The 26,093-nt window shown below is 53.3% G+C and overlaps 4 protein-coding genes across 4 annotated transcripts in view; 1 reads left to right on the forward strand and 3 right to left on the reverse strand.

The window, feature by feature from the left end:
* Window positions 1-14,930, reverse strand: part of vars2 (valyl-tRNA synthetase 2, mitochondrial) — a gene marked incomplete at its 5' end in the record, with an annotated part of 29,625 nt that extends 14,695 nt beyond the window's left edge. The window contains 12 exon segments of the mRNA XM_080515906.1: window positions 710-788; window positions 908-976; window positions 8,079-8,167; window positions 8,250-8,358; window positions 9,770-9,889; window positions 9,972-10,053; window positions 10,350-10,444; window positions 10,697-10,763; window positions 10,836-10,957; window positions 12,814-12,940; window positions 13,068-13,169; window positions 14,869-14,930. Coding sequence (XP_080372032.1) covers window positions 710-788; window positions 908-976; window positions 8,079-8,167; window positions 8,250-8,358; window positions 9,770-9,889; window positions 9,972-10,053; window positions 10,350-10,444; window positions 10,697-10,763; window positions 10,836-10,957; window positions 12,814-12,940; window positions 13,068-13,169; window positions 14,869-14,930 — 1,123 coding nt within the window.
* LOC308144986 (valine--tRNA ligase, mitochondrial-like) lies at window positions 1,227-6,255 on the reverse strand. Its single transcript, XM_080516297.1, is given in 11 exon segments — window positions 1,227-1,958; window positions 2,072-2,151; window positions 2,154-2,196; window positions 2,290-2,360; window positions 2,665-2,758; window positions 4,031-4,115; window positions 4,308-4,384; window positions 4,459-4,540; window positions 5,308-5,411; window positions 5,636-5,763; window positions 6,119-6,255. Coding segments are annotated over 11 exon segments (981 nt in total). The 5' UTR covers window positions 6,222-6,255; the 3' UTR covers window positions 1,227-1,844.
* A 955-nt stretch (window positions 14,931-15,885) lies between the features above and the next one.
* ppp1r11 (protein phosphatase 1, regulatory (inhibitor) subunit 11) lies at window positions 15,886-18,050 on the forward strand. Its single transcript, XM_080515584.1, is given in 4 exon segments — window positions 15,886-16,153; window positions 16,156-16,160; window positions 16,791-16,899; window positions 17,035-18,050. Coding segments are annotated over 4 exon segments (369 nt in total). The 5' UTR covers window positions 15,886-16,083; the 3' UTR covers window positions 17,220-18,050.
* Window positions 18,051-19,734: 1,684 nt separating this feature from the next.
* On the reverse strand, window positions 19,735-25,787 carry cUnh6orf47 (chromosome Un C6orf47 homolog). Its single transcript, XM_080515907.1, has 3 exons — window positions 25,118-25,787; window positions 22,132-23,098; window positions 19,735-21,151 (listed from the first exon to the last, which is right to left on the reverse strand). The coding sequence occupies exon 2, from the start codon at window positions 22,985-22,987 to the stop codon at window positions 22,139-22,141; it is 849 nt and encodes a 282-aa protein (XP_080372033.1). The 5' UTR covers window positions 22,988-23,098; window positions 25,118-25,787; the 3' UTR covers window positions 19,735-21,151; window positions 22,132-22,138.
* Window positions 25,788-26,093: the final 306 nt, after the last annotated feature.

The raw sequence follows: 26,093 nt of genomic DNA on the forward strand, positions 1-26,093 counted from the left end.
ACTTCAGGCTACAGTTACTTCAGGTTACAGTTACTTCAGGCTACAGTTACTTCAGGTTACAGTTACTCCCAGGTTACAGTTACTCCAGGTTACAGTTACTTCAGGTTACAGTTACTCCCAGGTTACAGTTACTTCAGGTTACAGTTACTCCAGGTTACAGTTACTCCCAGGTTACAGTTACTTCAGGTTACAGTTACTCCAGGTTACAGTTACTCCCAGGTTATAGTTACTCCCAGGTTACAGTTACTTCAGGTTACAATTACTCCCAGGTTACAGTTACTCCCAGGTTACAGTTACTTCAGGTTACAGTTACTCCCAGGTTACAGTTACTCCCAGGTTAGTTACTTCAGGTTACAATTACTTCAGGTTACAGTTACTCCCAGGTTACAGTTATCCCCAGGTTACAGTTACTTCAGGTTACAGTTACTTCAGGTTACAGTTACTCCCAGGTTACAGTTACTTCAGGTTCCAGTTACTCCCAGGTTAGTTACTCCCAGGTTACAGTTACTCCCAGGTTACAGTTATTTCAAGTTACAGTTACTCCCAGGTTACAGTTACTCCCAGGTTAGTTACTTCAGGTTACAGTTACTCCCAGGTTACAGTTACTTCAGGTTCCAGTTACTCCCAGGTTACAGTTACTCCCAGGTTACAGTTACTCCCAGGTTACAGTTACTTCAAGTTACAGTTACTCCAGGTTACAGTTACTCACCTTGAATCCTGTGAGAACAAAGTGCGAACCTGAGTGCGTCGGTCCCACACTGGGGGATTCCCTGAGGAAAGTCCTTCCTCTGTGGAAGATACAGGACAGGTCAGCTTCACCGTGGGGGGTGGAGGGGGGGGGGGGGGTCTGGAGGGCGGAGGGTGGAGGTGGAGGGTGGAGGGTGGGGTCTGTTGGAGGGAGGCTCACCTGAGCTTGCAGCGCCACCTGCTGCTCCTTCAGCTCCACGTTTCCTTCCCTCACCTTCTCCTCCAGCCTCTGAGGAACAGAGACGGTGAAGGACTGAGAACTTCTACACTCTACCTGAGAACACCTCCGTTGTGGGCGGGGCTCAGGTATAAGCCCCTCCTCCGGTGTGGGCGGGGCTTATGAACTGATTCCACCAGATTGTGATTTTAGAGCTTTCAGGCCACGTTTACATGCAGACAGGTTTTTACAAAAACAACTATTTCCCCTTCTACATTTACAAAAGAAACCTTCATTGACACGACAGCATGTCCACCTGGTCCAGAGCTGCTCTGAGCAGCCACACCTGTAGGGGGCAGTGTAGAAGCATGACAATGACAGCCAATCAGAATCCAGGAGAAATGAAAACATGGTCACACATTGTGACATAAGTAAGGACCCAGTGTCTTTAGATCAAAGCAGACAGATTGTTTAAATGTCCAGAGGTCTCAGGAATCATCGTTTGTAGAAACTCCTAGCTGCTTTTATGTTGAAAGGCTCAAACAGAAAGATCAGAGGCCGGTTTGGATTTCATTCCCTACGCTGTGACAAGGTGTACATTGAAGTTATTATGACAGCACTATTTTACCAGTGTGGTCTCTATGGAACTGGACTGTATGTGGTCCCTGAAGTACTTCAAATGTTATTTATTTATACATCTTATCTACATATAAGATCTATAGAAACAAACATAGAGCAGTGGTTCTACCACAAAGTCTGTCTGTATGCAGATGAGCTGCTGGTGTCAGTTGAAGAAAGTCTCTATTGTTCTGGTTTGTTGTCTGGACTCATTCAGATTCTCTTTCTGAGCCCAGTGGTCCAGGCTGAGCCTCAGACCTCACCGGACCTCCAGGTCTGAGCAGCAGAGTACCAGGTCAGAGTACCAGGTCAGACTACCAGGTCAGAGTACCTCCAGAGAGACTCCGTGGACCACGTCCAGAGGATCGATGACGTTCCCCAGAGATTTACTCATCTTCCTCCCATGTTTGTCTCTGACCAGCGAGTGGAGCAGGACCTGCTGGCAGAGAGAAGCTGATCCAGCCTGCTGAGGCCCAGTCTGACCCCCCCCCCCCCCCCCCCCCCCCCCCCCCGGCAGGGTGTGGTCCCCCCCACCCCCCCAACCCCCACCTGCTTGAAGGGCAGCTGTCCAGTCAGCTCGGTCCCCAGCATCACCATCCGGGCCACCCAGAAGAAGATCAGGTCGCTGCGGTCTCCAGCAGGGAGTTGGGGTAGAACCGCTGAAGGTCAGGGGTCTGTGGGGGGGCAGGGGGGAGGGGGGGTGGGGGGTAGGGGGGTGAGTGACAGGAGGACAAGGGGCAGTTGACCAGCAGGAGGCGGCGTCTCACCTGCTGAGGCCAGCCGAGCATCGCGAAGGGAAAGAGTCCCGAGGAGAACCAGGTGTCCAGAACATCAGGATCTGAAGGAAGGATCAGATCTTCTAAGTCCTGAACGAAGGATCAGAACTTCTAAGTCCTGAACGAAGGATCAGAACTTCTAAGTCCTGAACGAAGGATCAGAACTTCTAAGTCCTGAACAAACGTCTTATAACTGTAGTCTGGATGATTAATAATGTTTTTAGAACCCAATGGACCCAGAAGACCCTGCGGGGAAGAGGAACCTTCTGACCCTGGGACGTGTTCAGAACCTGGCCTACAGGGGAGCAGGTCTGGGGAGCAGTGGGGGGTCAGAGAGGACGGAGGGCCGGAGGTCTGAGGACTCACCTCGGGTCAGCGTCACGTCTTCAGGCTTCACTGCGTACTTCAGCGCCGCCTTGTGGCGAGCCTCGTCCTCGCTGTGTCCACACACCCAGAGCTCCTGCAACACAGCAGGGAACCGTTCAGCCCTTCACCTCCAGGGAACCGTTCAGCCCTTCACCTCCAGGGAACCGTTCAGCCCTTCACCTCCAGGGAACCGACACATTCAGTCGTTCACCTCCAGGGAACCGTTCAGCCCTTCACCTCCAGGGAACCGTTCAGCCCTTCACCTCCAGGGAACCGTTCAGCCCTTCACCTCCAGGGAACCGTTCAGCCCTTCACCTCCAGGGAACCGACACATTCAGTCGTTCACCTCCAGGGAACCGTTCAGCCCTTCACCTCCAGGGAACCGTTCAGCCCTTCACCTCCAGGGAACCGTTCAGCCCTTCACCTCCAGGGAACCGTTCAGCCCTTCACCTCCAGGGAACCGTTCAGCCCTTCACCTCCAGGGAACCGTTCAGCCCTTCACCTCCAGGGAACCGTTCAGCCCTTCACCTCCAGGGAACCGTTCAGCCCTTCACCTCCAGGGAACCGTTCAGCCCTTCACCTCCAGGGAACCGTTCAGCCCTTCACCTCCAGGGAAACGTTCAGCCCTTCACCTCCAGGGAACCATTCAGCCCTTCACCTCCAGGGAACCGTTCAGCCCTTCACCTCCAGGGAACCATTCAGCCCTTCACCTCCAGGGAACCATTCAGCCCTTCACCTCCAGGGAACCATTCAGCCCTTCACCTCCAGGGAACCGTTCAGCCCTTCACCTCCAGGGAACCGTTCAGCCCTTCACCTCCAGGGAACCATTCAGCCCTTCACCTCCAGGGAACCGTTCAGCCCTTCACCTCCAGGGAACCATTCAGCCCTTCACCTCCAGGGAACCAACACATTCAGTCGTTCACCTCCAGGGAACCACACGCTCAGCAGAGAATCACACATTCAGCAGGGAACCACACATTCAGCAGGGAACCACACGTTCAGCAGGGAACCACACGTTCAGCAGGGAACCACACGTTCAGTCGTTCACCTCCAGGGAACCACACGTTCAGCAGGGAACCACACGTTCAGCAGGGAACCACACGTTCAGCCCTTCACCTCCAGGGTGAACCTGCTGGTTGTTCGTTACCAAGATGGCCGACAGACAACTGGACCAGTTTCTCACCAGGGGACACATGAGAGGAGGATCTGATCTTAGAACAATAGAAGAGTGTTTGTCCCGGCTGGGGGACGGACCTGGTCCGAGGACCGGTGGGGGACGGACCTGGTCCGAGGACCGGTGGGGGACGGACCTGGTCCGAGGACCGGTGGGGGACGGACCTGGTCCGAGGACCGGTGGGGGACTGACCTGGTCCGAGGACCGGTGGGGGATGTGGACTTGGTAGGCCGGGATCTGGTGGCCCCACCACAGCTGCCTGGAGATGCACCAGTCACTGAGGAAGACAAGGACTCATTCTTCATCACTGTGTCGCCGTTGTTCTGACTCCGAGGTCAGAGGTCAGAGGTCAGGGTTCAGAGGTCAGGGGTCAGAGGTCGGGGGTCAGAGGTCAGGGTTCAGAGGTCAGGGTTCAGAGGTCAGAGGTCAGGGTTCAGAGGTCAGGGTTCAGAGGTCAGGGGTCACACACCTGATGTTGGACAGCCAGTTCCTCCAGGTCTTGGCGTAGTGGTGAGGAATGATCTCCAGCTCTCCGTCCTCCACGGCCTGAAGGGACAAGAGGGACGGACTTTTAACGCCACGTCTCCGACAAGACGAGCGTCTCGGCGCCGGGGACTCGCCTGGACGGCCGTCCTCGCCATGTCCCCGCAGCGCAGGAACCACTGCTTCTTCAGGAGGGGCTCGATCACGTCTCCGGAGCGGCTGCAGGGGGACAGGAGGACAGGGGGACAGGGGACAGGAGGACAGGAGGACAGAGGACAGAGGACAGGAGGACAGGGGGACAGGAGGACATGAGCACATGAGCACAGGAGGACATGAGGACAGGGGGACAGAGGACAGGAGGACAGGAGGACAGGGGACAGGAGGACAGGAGGGCAGGAGGACATGAGCACAGGAGGACAGGGGGACAGAGGACAGGAGGACATGAGGACATGAGGACAGAGGGACAGAGGACAGGGGACAGGGGGACAGAGGACAGAGGGACAGGAGGACAGGATGACAGGGGACAGGAGGACAGGAGGGCAGGAGGACATGAGCACAGGAGGACAGGGGGACAGAGGACAGGGGACAGGAGGACATGAGGACAGGGGGACAGAGGGACAGAGGGACAGAGGACAGGAGCTCCGTCAGCCACAACAATAAAACCACCAAGTCGCTGCCATGTTTGGTTCATCAGAGGCGTTTTGGTAGAAGAACAGCTGATCAGCTGATCTGGACTCTTCTGGGGGACGTCCTCGTCTCCACGTCCAACAGGACCAGCCTCAGATCTCGTCTCCATGTCCAACAGGACCAGCCTCAGACGGTCTACAGTTCCTGCCATGTGCTCGGCCTGATTCAAGAACTCCCTTCAAGGTGAAATAACGTGACGCAACACGTCCACACACACGGTTTCCAGCTGTGGCGTGGCGGCGAGGAGGAGGTGAAGGTGTGAAGGTGTAGAAAGACGGGAGGAGGGGGGCGGAGCCAACCTGCAGACAGGAAGCGTCATGGCGTGACCCGTCTTCCCTCTGAACAGCTTCTTGTCCACCAGAGCGTCCACCACCAGCTGCCGCGCTGCGAAGCGCTTCACTCCCTGCACACACACACACACACACACACACACACACACACACACACACACACACACACACACCATCACATCTTAAGACGTCACGGCTCAACCCGGTTCGTACCGCCGCGCTACGCCGGTTATAGCGTTTTAATAAAAAGTGTTATTATCAATGAAAAGTGTTATTATCAATGAAAAGTGTTATTATCGTTATTGATCAGTCGGTAAAATCCTCCGAGGTCACGCACCTGCAGCCACTCGCCACAAGAGGGCGTCATCCTCCCGTCTCCTCCAATCACAGTGAGCCGCGGCAGCGAGTGTCTCTGGGAGAGCTGGAAGTCTGAGTGGTCGTGAGCCGGAGTCACCTTCACCGCACCTGACAGGGTGAGAGAGTGAGAGGGTGAGAGAGTGAGAGAGTGAGAGGGTGAGAGAGTGAGAGAGTGAGAGGGTGAGAGAGTGAGAGAGTGAGAGGGTGAGAGAGTGAGAGAGTGAGAGGGTGAGAGAGTGAGAGGGTGAGAGAGTGAGAGGGTGAGAGAGTGAGAGAGTGAGAGAGTGTGTGGGTGAGAGGGTGAGAGAGAGAGAGAGAGAGAGAGAGAGAGAGAGAGAGAGAGAGAGAGAGAGAGAGAGAGTGAGAGTGTGTGAGAGTGTGTGTGAGTGTGTGTGAGTGTGTGTGTGTGTGTGTGTGTGTGTGTGTGTGTGTGTGTGTGTGTGTGTGTGTGTGTGTGTCCCACCAGTCCCCAGCTCCATGTCCACCTCCAGGTCCGTGAGGACCGGCAGCAGTCTCCCAGAGAACGGGTGTCGGACCTTCCTGCCATGCAGAGCCTGCAGGGACATAGACCTGGTTCAGGGTTTTACTGGACCAGGTCCCACCAGGACCTTCAGGACCCTTCAGGACCTGGTCCTTTCTGTGAGCAGAGACCAGCAGTGACGGGGACGGACTCTTAACACAAAGACCAATAGGAGCAACGTAAAACCAGGGACCAGGGAGGGACCAGGGAGGGACCAGAGAGGGACCAGGGAGGGACCAGAGAGGGACAAGAGAGGGACCAGGGAGGGACCAGGGAGGGACAAGAGAGGGACCAGAGAGGGACAAGAGAGGGACCAGAGAGGGACCAGGGAGGACAAGAGAGGGACCAGAGAGGGACAAGAGAGGGACAAGAGAGGGACCAGGGAGGGACCAGAGAGGGACAAGAGAGGGACCAGAGAGGGACAAGAGAGGGACCAGAGAGGGACCAGGGAGGGACAAGAGAGGGACCAGAGAGGGACCAGGGAGGGACAAGAGAGGGACCAGGGAGGGACCAGGGAGGGACAAGAGAGGGACCAGGGAGGGACCAGAGAGGGACAAGAGAGGGACCAGAGAGGGACAAGAGAGGGACCAGAGAGGGACCAGGGAGGGACAAGAGAGGGACCAGAGAGGGACCAGGGAGGGACAAGAGAGGGACCAGAGAGGGACCAGGGAGGGACAGAGAGGGACCAGGGAGGGACCAGAGAGGGACAAGAGAGGGACCAGGGAGGGACCAGGGAGGGACAAGAGAGGGACCAGGGAGGGACCAGAGAGGGACAAGAGAGGGACCAGGGAGGGACCAGGGAGGGACAAGAGAGGGACCAGAGAGGGACAAGAGAGGGACCAGAGAGGGACCAGGGAGGGACAAGAGAGGGACCAGAGAGGGACAAGAGAGGGACAAGAGAGGGACCAGGGAGGGACCAGAGAGGGACAAGAGAGGGACCAGAGAGGGACAAGAGAGGGACCAGAGAGGGACCAGGGAGGGACAAGAGAGGGACCAGAGAGGGACCAGGGAGGGACAAGAGAGGACCAGGGAGGGACCAGGAGGGACAAGAGAGGGACCAGGGAGGGACCAGAGAGGGACAAGAGAGGGACCAGAGAGGGACAAGAGAGGACCAGAGAGGGACCAGGGAGGGACAAGAGAGGACCAGAGAGGGACCAGGGAGGGACAAGAGAGGGACCAGAGAGGGACCAGGGAGGGACAAGAGAGGGACCAGGGAGGGACCAGAGAGGGACAAGAGAGGGACCAGGGAGGGACCAGGGAGGGACAAGAGAGGGACCAGGGAGGGACCAGAGAGGGACAAGAGAGGGACCAGGGAGGGACAAGAGAGGGACATGAGAGGGACCAGGGAGGACAAGAGAGGGACCAGGGAGGGACCAGGGAGGGACCAGAGAGGGACAAGAGAGGGACCAGGGAGGGACCAGGGAGGGACAAGAGAGGGACCAGGGAGGGACAAGAGAGGGACATGAGAGGGACCAGGGAGGGACAAGAGAGGGACCAGGGAGGGACCAGGGAGGGACCAGGGAGGGACCAGAGAGGGACCAGAGAGGGACCAGGGAGGGACAAGAGAGGGACCAGGGAGGGACCAGGGAGGGACAAGAGAGGGACCAGGGAGGGACAAGAGAGGGACCAGGGAGGGACCAGGGAGGGACCAGAGAGGGACCAGAGAGGGACCAGGGAGGGACCAGAGAGGGACAAGAGAGGGACCAGGGAGGGACCAGGGAGGGACAAGAGAGGGACCAGAGAGGGACCAGGGAGGGACCAGGGAGGGACCAGGGAGGGACAAGAGAGGGACCAGGGAGGGACAAGAGAGGGACAAGAGAGGGACCAGGGAGGGACAAGAGAGGGACCAGGGAGGGACCAGGGACCAGGACAGGGTGTATCAGTGGTGGTCCGTCCTACTGGCCTGGTACCGGGGGTCTTCAGGGTGGACGGCCACGGCCACGTCTCCCAGCATGGTCTCAGGACGGGTGGTGGACACCATCACCTCCGTCTCTACAGGGACAGACAGAAAAGCTCCTGAGACACGAGGGGGGACGGCGGGGGACTGCAGGTGTCCTCATGTCCTCACACTGACCCAGGTCTTCCACCGGGTAGGCGAACGTGGTCATGGTCCCGAACTCCACCTTGTCTTCATAACCAGGGACGGAGATCCAGGACGGTCCAGACAGGTCCAGGGAGTCCACCTGGACAACCACAAGCCCTCTACTGGTTCATGACTGAGAGTCCTCTGGTGTCTCGTAATGTCCTGGTTAGGGGAGGTCCAGAGAGGAGGACGTCTCATCTCGTCTCCACAGAGGAAGTCTCACCTTGTCTCCAGAGAGGACGTCTCACCCCGTCTCCAGAGAGGAGGAAGTCTTACCCCGTCTCCAGAGAGGACGACCGTCTCACCCCGTCTCCAGAGAGGATGTCTCACCCCGTCTCCAGAGAGGAGGACGTCTCACCTAGTCTCCAGAGAGGACATCTCACCTCGTCTCCAGAGAGGAGGACGTCTCACCCCGTCTCCAGAGAGGACCATGTCTCACCCCGTCCCCAGAGAGGACGATGTCTCACCCCGTCCCCAGAGAGGACGACCGTCTCACCCCGTCTCCAGAGAGGATGTCTCACCCCGTCTCCAGAGAGGAGGACGTCTCACCTAGTCTCCAGAGAGGACATCTCACCTCGTCTCCAGAGAGGAGGACGTCTCACCCCGTCTCCAGAGAGGACCATGTCTCACCCCGTCCCCAGAGAGGACGATGTCTCACCCCGTCCCCAGAGAGGACGACCGTCTCACCCCGTCTCCAGAGAGGAGGACGTCTCACCCCGTCTCCAGAGAGGAGGACGTCTCACCCCGTCTCCAGAGAGGATGTCTCACCCCGTCTCCAGAGAGGAGGACGTCTCACCTAGTCTCCAGAGAGGACATCTCACCTCGTCTCCAGAGAGGAGGACGTCTCACCCCGTCTCCAGAGAGGACCATGTCTCACCCCGTCCCCAGAGAGGACGATGTCTCACCCCGTCCCCAGAGAGGACGACCGTCTCACCCCGTCTCCAGAGAGGATGTCTCACCCCGTCTCCAGAGAGGAGGACGTCTCACCTAGTCTCCAGAGAGGACATCTCACCTCGTCTCCAGAGAGGAGGACGTCTCACCCCGTCTCCAGAGAGGACCATGTCTCACCCCGTCCCCAGAGAGGACGATGTCTCACCCCGTCCCCAGAGAGGACGACCGTCTCACCCCGTCTCCAGAGAGGAGGACGTCTCACCCCGTCTCCAGAGAGAGGACGTCTCACCCCGTCTCCAGAGAGGATGTCTCACCCCGTCTCCAGAGAGGAGGACGTCTCACCTAGTCTCCAGAGAGGACATCTCACCTCGTCTCCAGAGAGGAGGACATCTCACCCCGTCTCCAGAGAGGACCATGTCTCACCCCGTCCCCAGAGAGGACGATGTCTCACCCCGTCCCCAGAGAGGACGACCGTCTCACCCCGTCTCCAGAGAGGAGGACGTCTCACCCCGTCTCCAGAGAGGACCATGTCTCACCCCGTCCCCAGAGAGGACCATGTCTCACCCCGTCCCCAGAGAGGACCATGTCTCACCCCGTCCCCAGAGAGGACCATGTCTCACCTCGATGTCGGAGATGGCGGACTCCAGGGCGCAGCTCCAGTTCACCAGACCTTCGGCCCGGTAGATCAGACCAGAGTCACTGAGACGGACGAAGGCGGACGTCACTGCCCTGCTGAAGCCCTGAGGACACACACACACACACATTACACCCTGTGTGTGTGTGTGTGTGTGTGTGTGTGTGTGTGTGTGTGTGTGTCCTCACAGGGTCCATGGTGAAACAACTCCTGGTCCAGTCCAGAGACGCTCCCAGAGTCCTGAGCTGCTGGTAGATCTCATCTCCCTTCCTGGGGGGGGGGGGGGGGGGGTAGAGAGAGAGAGAGAGAGAGAGAGAGAGGGGGGGATAGAGAGAGAGAGGGGGGGTTAGAGTGAGAGAGGTGGGGTAGAGAGAGAGACAGAGAGAGAAAGGGGGGGTTAGAGTGAGAGAGGGGGGGTAGAGAGAGAGAGAGAGGGGGGGGAGAGAAGGATGGGAGGTAGAGAGAGAGAGGGGGGGTTAGAGTGAGAGAGGGGGGGTAGAGAGAGAGAGAGGGGGGGGCGGGGGGGGTAGAGAGAGAGAGAGAGGGGGGGGTAGATGTAGACTCACTCCTCCTTCCAGCGCCACACCTCCTGCAGGAACTCGTCCCTGTGGAGCTGCTGTCTGGTCCGACCCCCCCTCTGGAGCCGCCGCTCCACCACGGACTGACACACACACACACACACACACACACACACACACACACACACACACACACACACACACACACACACACACACGTTTCATCATATTAATAATACAGTATGTTCCATTATGACCCACCAGGACCGGGACCCAGGGGACCCAGGGGACCCAGGGGACCCAGGAGACCCAGGAGACCCAGGAGACCCAGGTGACTCAGGGGACTCAGGAGACCCAGGTGACCCAGGTGACCCCGGTGACCCCGGTGACCTTACCTGTGTGGCGATGCCGGCATGGTCACAGCCAGGCACCCACAGGACCCTGTAGCCCTGCATCCTCCTCCTGGGGACAAGTGGAGGACAGTGTCACGACACAGTCCGGCCCTCATGGAGGACAGACACCAGGACCAGTTACCATCGGACCAGGACGTCCTCCAGCGCCACCGTCAGGGCGTGGCCCAGGTGCAGAGAGCCCGTCACGTTGGGGGGGGGGATGCAGAGACAGAAGGTCTTGTCCACCGCCTGGGACAGACGCTCCTGAGGACGGGACACGCAGACGGGAGACGTGAGACACAGAGACAATAAAGGGTGTGGAGGTCTTTGATCCTGTAACGTCCTGGAGGCCTGAGAGACAATCTTTATTATCTTTATTATCTTTATATTATCTTTATTATCTTTATATTATCTTTATTATCTTTATATAATCTTTATTATCTTTATATAATCTTTATTATCTTTATATTATCTTTATTATCTTTATATTATCTTTATATTATCTTCATATTATCTTTATTATCTTTATTATCTTTATATTATCTTTATTATCTTTATATTATCTTTATTATCTTTATATTATCTTCATATTATCTTTATTATCTTTATATAATCTTTATATTATCTTTATATTATCTTTATTATCTTTATATTATCTTTATATTATCTTTATTATCTTTATTATCTTTATATTATCTTTATTATCTTTATATAATCTTTATATTATCTTATATTATCTTTATTATCTTTATATTATCTTTATATTATCTTTATTATCTTTATATTATCTTTATATTATCTTTATTATCTTTATTATCTTTATATTATCTTTATTATCTTTATTATCTTTATATTATCTTTATATTATCTTTATATTATCTTTATTATCTTTATATTATCTTTATTATCTTTATATTATCTTTATATTATCTTTATATTATCTTTATTATCTTTATTATCTTTATTATCTTTATATTATCTTATTATCTTTATTATCTTTATATTATCTTTATTATCTTTATATTATCTTTATATTATCTTTATATTAGTCTCACTTCTTTATTATTATGATTCTTTACCATGAGTAGCAGTATATCATTATTATTATATTATTATTATTTATTATTAGTAGCAGTTTTATATCATTATATTATTATTATCATTATTATCATCATCATTATTATCATCATTATTATCATTATTATCATCATTATTATTAGCATTATTATTATCATTATTATCATCATCATTATATCATTATTATCATCATCATTATTATCATCATTATTATCCTTATTATCATCATTATTATTATTATTATCATTATTATTATCATTATTGTTATTATTATCATCATTATTATTATCATTATTATTATCATTATTATCATCATCATTATCATTATTATCATTATTATCATCATTATTTTATCATATATTATATCATTATTATTATCATTATTATTATCATCATTATTATTATCATCATTATTATTATTATCATCATTATTATCATTATTATCATCATTATTATCATTATTATTATTATTATCATCATTATCATCATTATTATCATTATTATTATTATTATCATCATTATTATCATTATTTATTATCATCATTATTATCATCATTATTATTATTATCATCATTATTATCATTATTATTATCATCATTATTATCATCATTATTATCATTATTATTATTATTATCATCATTATTATTATTATTATTATCATTATTATTATCATCATTATTATTATTATCATCATTATTATTATTATTATTATCATCATTATTATCATCATTATTATCATTATTATTATTATTATCATCATTATCATCATTATTATCATTATTATTATTATTATCATCATTATTATCATTATTATATCATCATTATTATCATCATTATTTATCATCATTATTATCATTATTATTATTATTATTATTATTATTAGATCTTTAACCAGTTTGAACATCAGACCAGCGTCTGTTGCCATGGAGACAGGGGGTTCTGGCCCAGCGTCTGTTGCCATGGAGACAGGGGGTTCTGGCCCAGCGTCTGTTGCCATGGAGACAGGGGGTTCTGGTGGACTGTGGACCAGGTGAGAGGCTCACATGTTGCTCTGGTCTGAAGAACTCCTCTTCCTCCCACCACTGGTACCAGCTGGACTCCACCCAGTCTGGACTGTAGGCTGGAGGCAGCGGGACCCTGGTGTCTGGGGGGGCACAAGAACCAGAGGTCCTGAGACCCACAGGAGGACTAACCCCGATCCCTAACCCTAACCCCTGACCCCTACCCCTGACCCTAACCCTACCCCCTAACCCTACCCCCTACCCCTAATCCAGAGACCCAGCAGGACTCCACTCACCTTTCTTGGGTCCCTGGAGGAGTGACGGCAGTGTACTTGTCTTCACCTTGTCCGTCCACCTCACTGGTCCTCCTGCAGCCTCCTGGGAACAAAGAAGATCCACTAAGAACCAGAACCAACAAGGTCGGGAAACCTTTTCCTCTGATCTCTGGTCTGAAGTCTGAATTCTGAAGTCTGAATTCTGAAGTCTGAATTCTGAATTCTGAAGTCTGAAGTCTGAATTCTGAAGTCTGAAGTCTGAATTCTGAAGTCTGAATTCTGAAGTCTGAAGTCTGAAGTCTGAGTCTGAAGTCTGAATTCTGAAGTCTGAATTCTGAAGTCTGAATTCTGAAGTCTGAATTCTGAAGTCTGATTCTGAATTCTGAAGTCTGATTCTGAAGTCTGAATTCTGAGTCTGAATTCTGAAGTCTGAAGTCTGAATTCTGAAGTCTGAATCTGAATTCTGAAGTCTGAATTCTGAATTCTGAAGTCTGAATTCTGAAGTCTGAATTCTGAATTCTGAAGTCTGAATTCTGAAGTCTGAATTCTGAATTCTGAAGTCTGAAGTCTGAATTCTGAAGTCTGAAGTCTGAATTTCTGAAGTCTGAATTCTGAAGTCTGAATTCCTGAAGTCTGAAGTCTGAAGTCTGAATTCTGAAGTCTGAATTCTGAATTCTGAATTCTGAAGTCTGAATTCTGAATTCTGAATTCTGAAGTCTGAATTCTGAATTCTGAATTTCTGAATTCTGAAGTCTGAAGTCTGAATTCTGAATTCTGAAGTCTGAAGTCTGAAGTCTGAATTCTGAATTCTGAAGTCTGAATTCTGAATTCTGAAGTCTGAATTCTGAAGTCTGAATTCTGGAAGTCTGAATTCTGAAGTCTGAATTCTGAATTCTGAATTCTGAAGTCTGAAGTCTGAATTCTGAATTCTGAATTCTGAAGTCTGAAGTCTGAAGTCTGAATTGTGAGGCTCACAGCCGTTTAAGAGAAACACTGAGGACGAACCACACAAAGGTTATTGAGTCTCTCTGGGGCAGGAAGTGACTGGAGGACTGAGGACGTCAGCAGGACAGGGACTAGAGGAGGGACGTCCAGCAGGACAGGGACTAGAGGAGGGACGTCCAGCAGGACAGGGACTGGAGGCAGGGACGTCCAGCAGGACAGGGACTGGAGGAGGGACGTCCAGCAGGACAGGGACTAGAGGAGGGACGTCCAGCAGGACAGGGACAAGAGGAGGGACGTCCAGCAGGACAGGGACAAGAGGAGGGACGTCCAGCAGGACAGGGACTGGAGGAGGGACGTCCAGCAGGACAGGGACAAGAGGAGGGACGTCCAGCAGGACAGGGACTGGAGGAGGGACGTCCAGCAGTGACAGGGACTGGAGGAGGGACGTCCAGCAGGACAGGGACTAGAGGAGGGACGTCCAGCAGGACAGGGACTAGAGGAGGGACGTCCAGCAGGACAGGGACAAGAGGAGGGACGTCCAGCAGGACAGGGACAAGAGGAGGGACACTTCTTAGCAGTATTGTATCAGTCCGTCTGTGCTGGTGAAACAGCAGAGGTTCCCTGAGTGAGACCGTTTGACTATGAGACAACTTAGTCGCTGGTCCTCCCCCTGCAGACTGGAGCTTTGATGTTTTGGACCTTCATCCTGTGTCTGTCTGGGTTTTTCTCTACAGGCTCTGCTTTGTTCTCAGTCTGAGTGACAGGATGACTCATGCTCGTCACGTTGTGTGGACGTCTCCGCCCCGTCCAGGGGACATGCCTGTCTCCCCAGTGTCGCCACAGGAAGTGATGAAGCATTCCAGATGTTGACACTCACATTGTGCTGACTGGACAGGATGGCCTGGTCCCGCTGTCGCCGCCGCCGCAGCTTCTCAGCATGGAGCCGGGAGGAGGAGGAGGAGGAGGAGGAAGAGGAGGAGGAAGGAGGTTTCTCTGGCCCACTGGAACAGTATCTGGCGGTCGTCCTCCTCGTCTGTCTCACCGTCTGACCTCCGACCCTCCACATCCTCAACACTGCAAACTACAAACAACTACGCTTCAAGATTCACTCCTGCTGTTTAATGCTGAGGACAAAACACAGTGAACATCTGGACTATCAAACAAAACGTACAGTGAACATCTGGACAAGCACAAACTCCACAGCTGTAACCAGGAGAGACAGAAACTACAGCCGTGATTCATCAACGATCAAACTGGGAAACAACGACACTGACAGCAACACTTCATTCATGTTGTTTTTAGAGACGTGTGTGTGTGTGTGTGTGTGTGTGTGTGTGTGTGTGTGTGTGTGTGTGTGTGTGTGTGTGTGTGTGTGTGTGTCACACCTCTGTCATCAGTATCGACCTCTTGACGAACGGGAAACACTGAAAATAAAAACCTACTTCTATTTAAACGGAAGACACGACATCCCGACACGTTACACGTTACACGTTACAAAGCAACGTTATTCAGAAACGACGTCTCGCCTCATGTTTCCGTTTTAAAGCCGAGTTGTGAGTCAGTTTTGTGCCTTTTTGAGAAAATAAGTCTTCCGGAACCTTTTTCCTCACGGACAGGCGGAACGAAAGTACGTCCGTCTAGGAAAATGTTCCCCTCTTACGTGAAAAACACACTTCCGTTTCTGGTTCAAAAAATAAAACCCTCTTTGAATATTTTCTTCTCCTAAACTGCAACTCTGGGAAAAATATCTTCAGTTTAAGTTGGAATCCACACGTCAGGATCTACAACAGACGTGTGTCGGTAGTGTCGGTGTTTGTGGGAACCGGAACCGTCACGTCCGCCGGAGCCGTTTGTTTTATTGTGACAGTCTGTCGTTTCCGGTGTGAGTTGCTCAGATCGCGTTATCCTCCTGCCTCCACAGGCTCCGTAAACCTCTTCATTGTCCGCGCTGCTCCGCACTTTGTGGCTGACAGAACCAGAACCAGAGCCAGAACCGGGACCTGGTCCTCGGAGGGTTCGGAGGACTCGTTCCGCCTCGCGCCGCTCGGATCCGGACGTTTCGCGGCCCCGCTAGCAGCGTTAGCATCCAGACATGGCGGAGGTTCCCGGGACGTCGAGTGAGACGATCACCGAGACGGTTCAGACCAGCACCCCGCCGCCCCCGCACAGGTACCCGGCCTCCACCTCCACCCCCCCCCCCCCCCCCCCCCCCCCCCCCCCAGACCAGCACCCCGCCCCCCGACAGATGTGTCAGCAGGGGCCCAGAGGCTCCACCTGACCGTGACCCTTGAACCCTGGAGGCCCTGATGCCACAAGGAAGAACTCTGGTGTGTGTGTGTGTGTGTGTGTGTGTGTGTGTGTGTGTGTGTGTGTGTGTGTGTGTGTGTGTGTGTGTGTGTGTGTGTGTGTGTGTGTGTGTGTGTGTGTGTGTGTGTGTGAGAACCAGGTGAAGATCTAGTTTGACACCTGAGGTCAGCAGAGTCTGAAGGTTTATCATCAGTTATAAAGTTGAACCATCAATCAGTAGAATCCAGTTTGACTCCTGTTTACACTGTTTACACTGATTCCTGTGACGTCCCAGTGATTCCATACGCTTCCTGTTCGTCGTGTCTGATAATCCCATTTGTCAGGATGAACAGCCGGGATTATTCTGAACATTTGCTCAACATTACTTGTGATGATTCAGTATTTCTGGTTTTAAACTGATGAGTCGGGACTGAACCAGGGCCCAGCCCGCTTCCTGGTCCAGGCCTCGGGCGGACCAGGAAGCGGCTTCAGACGTCCCCTGGTGTCTTTCAGGAGGGACGCAGTCTGACGATCAAGCTGAGGAAAAGGAAGACGGAGAAGAAGGTGGAGTGGTCCAGCGACACGGTGGACAACGAGCACCTGGGGAGGCGGTCCTCCAAGTGTGAGTCTGGGAGCCGCGAGCGTCGCTCGCCACTCTGATCGCTGAGGCTCATGGAGCTCATGGGGCTCATGAGCCTCATGAGGCTCATGAGGTTCATGAGGTTCATGAGGCTCATGAGGCTCCGTTGTGTTCCAGGCTGCTGCGTCTACGAGAAGCCGCGACAGTTCGGAGAGTCGTCTTCGGAAAGCGAGGGCGAGGACGAGGACGAAGGCTGCGGCAGCGCCCACTGCATCCTGGGCCACGGCCGGCGGGGCGCGGGACAGAGGGGGGGGGTGGGCACCACGGTGCCCCCAAACTCTGGAGGCCCCCACAGCCACTGAGGAGGCCGCCGCCGCCGCCGCCGCCGCACCACAGACCTGCACTCGGGTTTTGGCCTCATGCTGCAGCCACCCCGCCCCCCCACACGCCCCCCCCCCCCCTCCCCAACACACACCGTCAATCATTGGTTTAGGCTCCTGGAACTTCCTGCTGTCTGCTAGCGCCCCCCCCCCATAGAGCCAGACGGTTCCTGCAGCTCTGGACCACCAGAGGCAGAAGAACCTTCTGGTGGTTTCCTCGCCGACGCCGCGGCGTTCAGGAGAATTCCTCTGGTCAGAGTCTCGGAGGGACCGGCGGCTCCAGGGTGGTCCTCCGCCCAGCAGGGGGCCGCCGTGGAGCCGCCGTGCTCCGCCAGCAGGTGGTTTACACCGAGACGGCGCCGCGCCGCGCCGCTGCAGGTCTGGTCAAACGCTCTGGAAACACGAGAACCTTCAGGTGTCGGACAGGAAACTCATTAGCTTTGACCGAGACGCCGTCCCGGGGTTTGACTAAACCTGCTGTAACCGCAGGTTTAACTTTAACCCAGTGAGTGTTACCAGTTACCTTTAACCAGTGAGTCACCAACCTGGACTCGCTGCATTCTGACCTGTCAACCCTCCGGGCCGGACGCCAGTGACACGCCGCCGTGCAGCCGCGGGGCTCCGGCGCTAACGCTAATCGTCAGCGTCGCAGTACGACTAGGAGGTCTGGGTTCAGTGACCCTCCTCCTCTTCCTCTTCCTCTTCCTCCTCCTCTCCCTCTTCCTCTTCCTCTCCCTCCTCCTCCTCTTCCTCCTCCTCCTCCTCTTCCCCCTCCTCCTCCTCTTCCTCCTCCTCCTCCTCTTCCACCTCCTCGTCCGGCGATTCTATAGGTAAAGTGTTCCAGACGCAGGAACTCTCCTGAACGCTGCCGTGTGTGTGTGTGTGTGTGTGTGTGTGTGTGTGTGTGTGTGTGTGTGTGTGTGTGTGTGTGTGTGTGTGTGTGTGTGTGTGTGTGTGTGTGTGTGTGTGTGTGTGTGTGTGTGTGTGTGTGTGTGTGTGTGTGTGTGTGTGTGTGTGTGTGTAAATAATTGAGCACAGTGAGCTTTTAATTTATTGGCTGCTTCATGGCGCCGCGGCCGGAGTGAGAGAAGAGAAGAAGAGAAGAAGAGAAGAGCTTCACCTCCTCTGTTCCTCCAGCTGATCTCAGATCACCTCAGTTCTTCATTAAAGGACCGTTGATCAAATGTGTTCAGACGTAAACAAGTTTTCATGAGACAGTTTGTTCAGTCGCTGGTCTTCAGTTCCCTGCAGCCCAGCTCTCACACACACACACACACACACACACACACACACACACACTCCAGCCTGGGGGGTCAAACAGCCTGTGTTCCTGGTAAAAGAACCAGAATTCAGTGGAAGTAAAGAACCCAGAGTTCCAGAGACGTCGTCTCTCTGAAGCTGCTGGTCTGAACTGAACACAAACGTCTAAATCCACATTTACAATCTTTTTCAGAGATGAAACCACTTAAAATGGCTCAGCCTGAAACCAGGTTTAACTCGTCAGCCTGAAACCAGGTTTAACTCGTCAGCCTGAAACCAGGTTTAACTCGTCAGCCTGAAACCAGGTTTAACTCGTCAGCCTGAAACCAGGTTTAACTCGTCAGCCTGAAACCAGGTTTAACTCGTCAGCCTAAACTGGAATATTTCAAATCTGACTCTAAAGTCTGAAAACATCAAGCTCCTGTTCACTGTCCTGTGGTTGTAGTACCAGGGGTGGCCAGCAGGGGGAGCAGTGGTACCAGGGGTGGCCAGCAGGGGGAGCAGTGGTACCAGGGGTGGACCAGCAGGGGGAGCAGTGGAACCAGGGGTGGCCAGCAGGGGGAGCAGTGGTACCAGGGTGGACCAGCAGGGGGAGCAGTGGAACCAGGGGTGGACCAGCAGGGGGAGCAGTGGTACCAGGGTGGACCAGCAGGGGGAGCAGTGGAACCAGGGGTGGACCAGCAGGGGGAGCAGTGGTACCAGGGGTGGCCAGCAGGGGGAGCAGTGGTACCAGGGGTGGCCAGCAGGGGGAGCAGTGGTACCAGGGTGGACCAGCAGGGGGAGCAGTGAGTCATCAGGCTTGATTGGTTCACTTCAGACAAGTTCCAAACTCACAAACTGTTTCTATTAATCCAAAGTGATTATTTATTCCAGTTTTAGACTGAAAACTTCAACTGCTGACCAGCAGGGATGCTAGCCAGTTAGCATTAGCATTAAGGCTGAAATCCTGGCCTGAAGAAGAATGACTTTAATGAACTGTTTCCTCTTCTCGGACCAAACAGTCATTAAACAGCTGATGTGACCTTTGACCCCCCAGGTTGCAGGGCAGACCTGCGGCCTTGCACGACTGAACGTTTCCACCCGGAGCCTCCTGCTGCTGCCGCCGGTTCCCCGGTTGTCCTCGTCAGCCTGTGCTGCTCCTGTGCATCCCGCTGAGCAGGGCTAATGTGAAATAAAGATTTAAACTGTGATCAAAGTGTCTCCAGACGTCCTTCAGCGGCGGAAACTCACGAGTTCATAGACGAGAACTAAACTTTTAATGCTTTCATCTCAGAGCAAGACGCATTTTTAAGACAAACTTGAGAAAACAATCAAAAAGTTTCTTACTCTTTGGGTCCAAACAGAGAAAACGCGTCGTCAAAAGGGGGCGGGGCTTATGACAAAACATTTTGAAGCCCAAACATGAGCTCTGCAGTTTTGACCTTGACAAAGCGTTTCCTCTTCACCACACAGGAATAAACAAACGTTCCACCTTTGATCTTCCAAATCAACATATTGAGCATCAGGAAGTTTCACACGAGACTAAAACAATTAAAATGTAGAATTTGGATCAAATCCACTTCTGGTCGACACACAAACTGTCAAAGTGGTGCTGCTGTGCTAAAGTGGCTTCAGGTGTGTGATTAGTGTGCTGGGGGGGTCCATGTCTGTGCTGGAGCTGCTCTGGTCCCGTCCATCAGCCCCCCCCAGGAGTCCTGGGTTCTACTGCAGAACATTCATCCTAGAGAACACGAAGCACTGAAACACTGCTGTGAGCAGAAACATGCCTCCATCACCACCTCCTGTACATGGGGGGGGGGGGGGGGGGGGGGTAAGGCAGACGTAAGGCAGAGCAAAGCAGCGCCGCAGTTGGTCGTGCTGCTGCTGGTGTGACCAACATCAAGAGTCTGTGACAAAGTGTCTGTTACATCAAGAGTCTGTGACAAAGTGTCTGTTACATCAAGAGTCTGTGATATAAAGAGTCTGTAACAAAGAGTCAGTTCCAGCAGGAGCCTCAGAGAAACAGACACCAGACAGAAACAACAGACCTCAAAACATGAAGATTAAAATAAAGTAGAACTAGAAGATGAGCTGAAGGAGAATCCTGGAAATCCTGGAAATCCTGGAAAACCTGGATCAGGACACTTTGTGCTTCACCAGCGTCAGAAACAGAAACAGACCAGCAGCAGGAGGAGAGGAAGGTTCAGCTCCTCCTTCACAGTTCAGGCCTCCTCGTCCTCGTCCTCGTCCTCGTCCTCCTCCTCCTCCTCTTCTTCCTCCTCCTCCTCCTCTTCCTCTTCCTCCTCCTCTTCCTCCTCTGAGTCTCAGGCTCCGACTGTTTTTCCAAACATAATGAACTTGATGAGGAGTGACAGGCGGCCCCAGCTCTTCTGGGTTTTGAACAAAACGACTCAGTTCTCTCTTGTTCCTAAATGTGAGACACTGAAGGTAAATACAGGTGAAGGTGTCGTCCTCTGTCCCCCGTAACGTCGTCCTCTGTCCCCCGTGACGTCGTCCTCAAGTCACACTAATCAAACTGTGTGGAGAGAAACTGAGCAGAGGGTCCAGAGTGGCAGTGGAGCAGTGGAGCAGTGGAGCAGTGGAGTGCTCTGCAGGGCTGGAGGACGGCTGGGGGACAACTGGGGGACGGCTGGGGGAGCTGGACTTGTCTCCACCTGCAGGACAGACACAGGACAGGACATCAACCACACTTTTCTTTATTTTTCTTTTCTTTTTCTATAACAAACATCTGTCAACAGCGGCTTGTCCTCCTCGTCCCAAGACGTCTCACACCCTGTCCACGTCCCACACTACAACCATCTACCGCCCCCTACAGTCTGCACGGTGGTCCTGCGCCTCCACAGGGTCACCAGGTTGACTTGTTGGTCTCTAGTGACGCTTTTTACTCTGGAAGTTTGAACTAAACTCTCCAGAACAATGATGTGAAGGAATCTCACTCCAGGTTCACCGTCTGGCAGGAAGTAAGAGTGAAAGACACTGCGAGGGAGTCTGTCCTCTGTCCTCTGTCCTCCTGAGGACGTCTCTTTAAAGACCTGTGCGTCTCAGGAAATCAAAGTCCCTCAGCAAGGAATTCTAACCTTCAAAGTGTCTCAGAGCAGCTTTGATCTCAGCGAGGAGTTGGTCAACGCGTTGCTGGAAGCTGATTGGCTGCTGGAGAGGAAGATGCTCTGAGCTCCTTGTTCCTCTTTTAAAATCCTCTTCCTGCAGTTTGTCTGCAGTCCATCATGTTGACAAACAACAAACATGTTGTGGTTTTACAGCTCATGAAGATCCACAATGTAAAAGCAGCCTGTGACCCTCGTCAGTGGTTGAATGAACGTGTGTTTCTGAGCTCCAGGACGTTTTGACGTCCAGACAACAAACGTGTGAGACAACGGGACTGAAGACAGTCACCACAGGTGGACGGCCAGCAGGTGGCGCTGTGCTCAGCTCAGCAGTGTGTCCTTGACAGAGACTCGATAAGGTGAAACTTGTATTGTAACGATCCTCGTCCACATGAAGTCAAACGTACAAAGAGAAACGTGAAGCAGAGTCGCGTCTCGTCAGTGAGGACGGAACAGGACTCGTCCACCGAGACACACACAAAGACTGACTCAGTCCCGTCCTCAGAACGGAACAAGGAGACTTGTCTCACCTTCGTCTCAGTTCGTCCTCATCTGGTCTTTGGCCGACAGCAGCTGCTCCTTGTCGTCCTTCACCCCGTCGTCCCGGTCCCCGTCCCCGTCCCCCCCGTCTCCGGTGTCCTCGTCCCCCCCGAGGATCACGCTCTGCCGGACGCTGACGGAGATCACCAGGGCCTGGACGATCCCGTAGACCAGGGCGAACTGGGGCAGGTACTCCTGGACCAGACCCAGCAGGCCGGCCATCCCCACCGTGGAGACCAGGAACATGGCCATCCCGTGGAACCAGAGCCTCAGGGGCCCCTGGACCCCCAGGACCTCCAGGACCAGCTTGGTGGGGGGGGACACGGTCCAGAGGAAGCCCACCACGAACAGGTCGAACAGGTGTCTCAGGAAGTTGAAGCAGATCTGGTGGTGCTCCGGGGACACGTCCACCGTCCAGCTGCTCACGAAGAGTCTGAACGGGGACGTGGGCGGGGGGGACGGCGTGGGGGACGGAGGAGGGGTGTCGTAGTCGGAGACGTCCCCGTCCACGTCCCCGTCCCACGGCTCCCCGCTCCGCCCGCCGTGTCTCCTCCGCCCGGCTCCGCCCTGCTGGCTGCGCCCCCACCCGAGGAAGGAGGTGGGCAGGTACCGGTCCCACCCGCCGGACCCTCTGGCCTCCGGCTGCTGGAGCCTCTCCGGGGCCTCCCAGAACTCCTCCACCTGGCTGCCCCCCCCCCGCCTCCACCCTCCCCACACCCACGAGGTCCAGGAACCCCCGCCGGGCCGCTTGTCCCCCCGGGGTGTCCCGGCAGGGCTGTGCCGGGGCTCGGCCCCGCCGCCCCAGGAGCGCAGCCACCCCCAGGCCCGGCCCCCCAGAGCCGCCATGGCTGGACGCCTACGCCCGGTTCCTCCACCCGACCCTGGACGCCTACGCCCGGTTCCTCCACCCGACCTGCTGGCAGCTCAAGGTCCTGGAGGAGCAGCAGGCCTGAGCTTCTGTGGAGGAGTGGAGATACTGTTGTTAGAGGGGGGGGGGGGGGGGGGGGGGGGGGCTCCAACAGACCAAGAGGGGCAACACGCCCCCAACTACCTCAACTGCCTCAACTGCCCCTCCAGGCCCTGGAGGAAATGACCATGACACCAACAACTTGTGCTCTGCATGCAAGGAGCAGTGTGAGGAAGAGTGTGGAAGACTGAGGAAGAGTGAGGAAGAGTGTGGAAGAGTGTGGAAGAGTGAGGACGAGTGTGAGGAAGAGTGTGGAAGAGTGAGGACGAGAGTGAGGCAGAGTGAGGAAGACTGAGGAAGAGTGAGGACGAGTGTGAGGAAGACTGAGGAAGACTGAGGAAGACTGAGGAAGGGTGTGAGGAAGAGTGAGGAAGAGTGAGGAAGAGTGTGAGGAAGACTGAGGAAGACTGAGGAAGAGTGAGGAAGACCGAGGAAGAGTGAGGACGAGAGTGAGGAAGAGTGAGGAAGACCGAGGAAGAGTGAGGACGAGAGTGAGGAAGAGTGAGGAAGACCGAGGAAGAGTGAGGACGAGAGTGAAGAAGAGTGAGGAAGACCGAGGAAGCGTGAGGACGAGAGTGAGGAAGAGTGAGGAAGACTGAGGACAAGAGTGAGGAAGAGTGAGGAAGACTGAGGAAGAGTGAGGACGAGTGTGAGGAAGACTGAGGAAGACTGAGGAAGACTGAGGAAGGGTGTGAGGAAGAGTGAGGAAGACTGAGGAAGAGTGAGGACGAGAGTGAGGAAGAGTGTGGAAGAGTGTGGAAGAGTGAGGACGAGTGTGAGGAAGAGTGTGGAAGAGTGAGGACGAGAGTGAGGCAGAGTGAGGAAGACTGAGGAAGAGTGAGGACGAGTGTGAGGAAGACTGAGGAAGACTGAGGAAGACTGAGGAAGGGTGTGAGGAAGAGTGAGGAAGAGTGAGGAAGAGTGTGAGGAAGACTGAGGAAGACTGAGGAAGAGTGAGGAAGACCGAGGAAGAGTGAGGACGAGAGTGAGGAAGAGTGAGGAAGACCGAGGAAGAGTGAGGACGAGAGTGAAGAAGAGTGAGGAAGACCGAGGAAGCGTGAGGACGAGAGTGAGGAAGAGTGAGGAAGACTGAGGACAAGAGTGAGGAAGAGTGAGGAAGACTGAGGAAGAGTGAGGACGAGAGTGAGGAAGAGTGAGGAAGAGTGAGGAAGACTGAGGAAGAGTGAGGACGAGAGTGAGGAAGAGTGAGGAAGACTGAGGAAGAGTGAGGACGAGAGTGAGGAAGACCGAGGAAGAGTGAGGACGAGAGTGAGGAAGAGTGAGGAAGACCGAGGAAGAGTGAGGAAGACTGAGGAAGACTGAGGACGAGAGTGAGGAAGACTGAGGAAGAGTGAGGAAGAGTGAGGAAGACTGAGGACGAGAGTGAGGAAGACTGAGGACGAGAGTGAGGAAGACTGAGGAAGAGTGAGGAAGAGTGAGGAAGACTGAGGACGAGAGTGAGGAAGAGTGAGGAAGACTGAGGAAGAGTGAGGACGAGAGTGAGGAAGAGTGAGGAAGAGTGAGGACGAGAGTGAGGAAGAGTGAGGAAGACTGAGGAAGAGTGAGGACGAGAGTGAGGAAGACCGAGGAAGAGTGAGGACGAGAGTGAGGAAGAGTGAGGAAGACCAAGGAAGAGTGAGGAAGACTGAGGACGAGTGAGGACGAGAGTGAGGAAGACTGAGGAAGAGTGAGGAAGAGTGCGAGGAAGAGTGAGGAAGACTGAGGACGAGTGAGGAAGACTGAGGAAGAGTGAGGACGAGAGTGAGGAAGACTGAGGAAGAGTGAGGAAGAGTGTGAGGAAGAGTGAGGAAGACTGAGGACGAGAGTGAGGAAGAGTGAGGAAGACTGAGGAAGAGTGAGGACGAGAGTGAGGAAGAGTGAGAAAGAGTGAGGAAGACCGAGGAAGAGTGAGGAAGAGAGTGAGGAAGAGTGAGGAAGAGTGCGAGGAAGAGAGTGAGGAAGGACCTCAGGACTCTCCAGGACTCTCCAGGATCTCCAGGACTCCTCACCTTGACCGACCGACGGACAAACAGACTTCAGACTCCGCTTCCCTTCTTCCACGTCAACATCGCCGCTGGTTGCTGCTCTGCTAACTGCTGGAACTTAGCCCGGGACACCGCCTCTGGCCCGGGACAGTCCAACCCAGCCCGGGACACCGCCTCTGGTCCGGGACAGTCCAACCCAGCCCGGGACACCGCCTCTGGTCCGGGACACCGCCTCTGGTCCGGGACACCGCCTCTGGCCCGGGACAGTCCTCTAACTACACCCGGGACAGTCCTCTAACTACACCCGGGACAGACTAACTAACCCGGGACAGTCCTCTAACTACACCCGGGACAGACTAACTAACCCGGGACAGTCCTCTAACTACACCCGGGACAGTCCTCTAACTACACCCGGGACAGTCTAACTAACCCGGGACAGTCCTCGACTGAACTAAAGAGTTAAAGAGGAAGAAGAAAAGCAAACCGCGGAGCTAACCGATCTGCTAGCATGAAACCACACACACACACTGCAACCAAACGCTTCCGGCTGGAAACAAACACAGTTCCAGTTCACCCACCAGGGTTCCGAGCCTAAAGTGACCCCCCCCCCCTCACACCCCCCCCCGCTAAAATCTGTGAAAATAGATCCAATCGTTTGCGTCGCATTAGAGCTGGTTTGTGTCTAAAGAATATGTTTGTGCTGCTTTCGTCACGTTAATTACACGATGACGTCACTGAGCACCCACATTGTCCAGTGAATAAAAAAGGAGTGAACAGTTCGTGGAGCGTCAGAGCTGGTTTGTTCAGCTTCTCTCCCAGACGGTTAGTTTCCCTGGAGGCTGAATGTCTTGTTACACCTCTAGTTTCTATTTTTATATTATTGATGCATCGTTTCAGAACGAGGTTCATTCCAGCCAGCAGAGGTCGTGGAACAGCAGCTTCACATGAAACCAGCTGTGGCCTCAAGTTCTGTCTGTTTCATCTCTACAAGCAGAAAGAC

Source organism: Blennius ocellaris, assembly GCF_963422515.1.
Source record: "Blennius ocellaris genome assembly, chromosome: 20".
NCBI classification, from domain to species: domain Eukaryota; kingdom Metazoa; phylum Chordata; class Actinopteri; order Blenniiformes; family Blenniidae; genus Blennius; species Blennius ocellaris.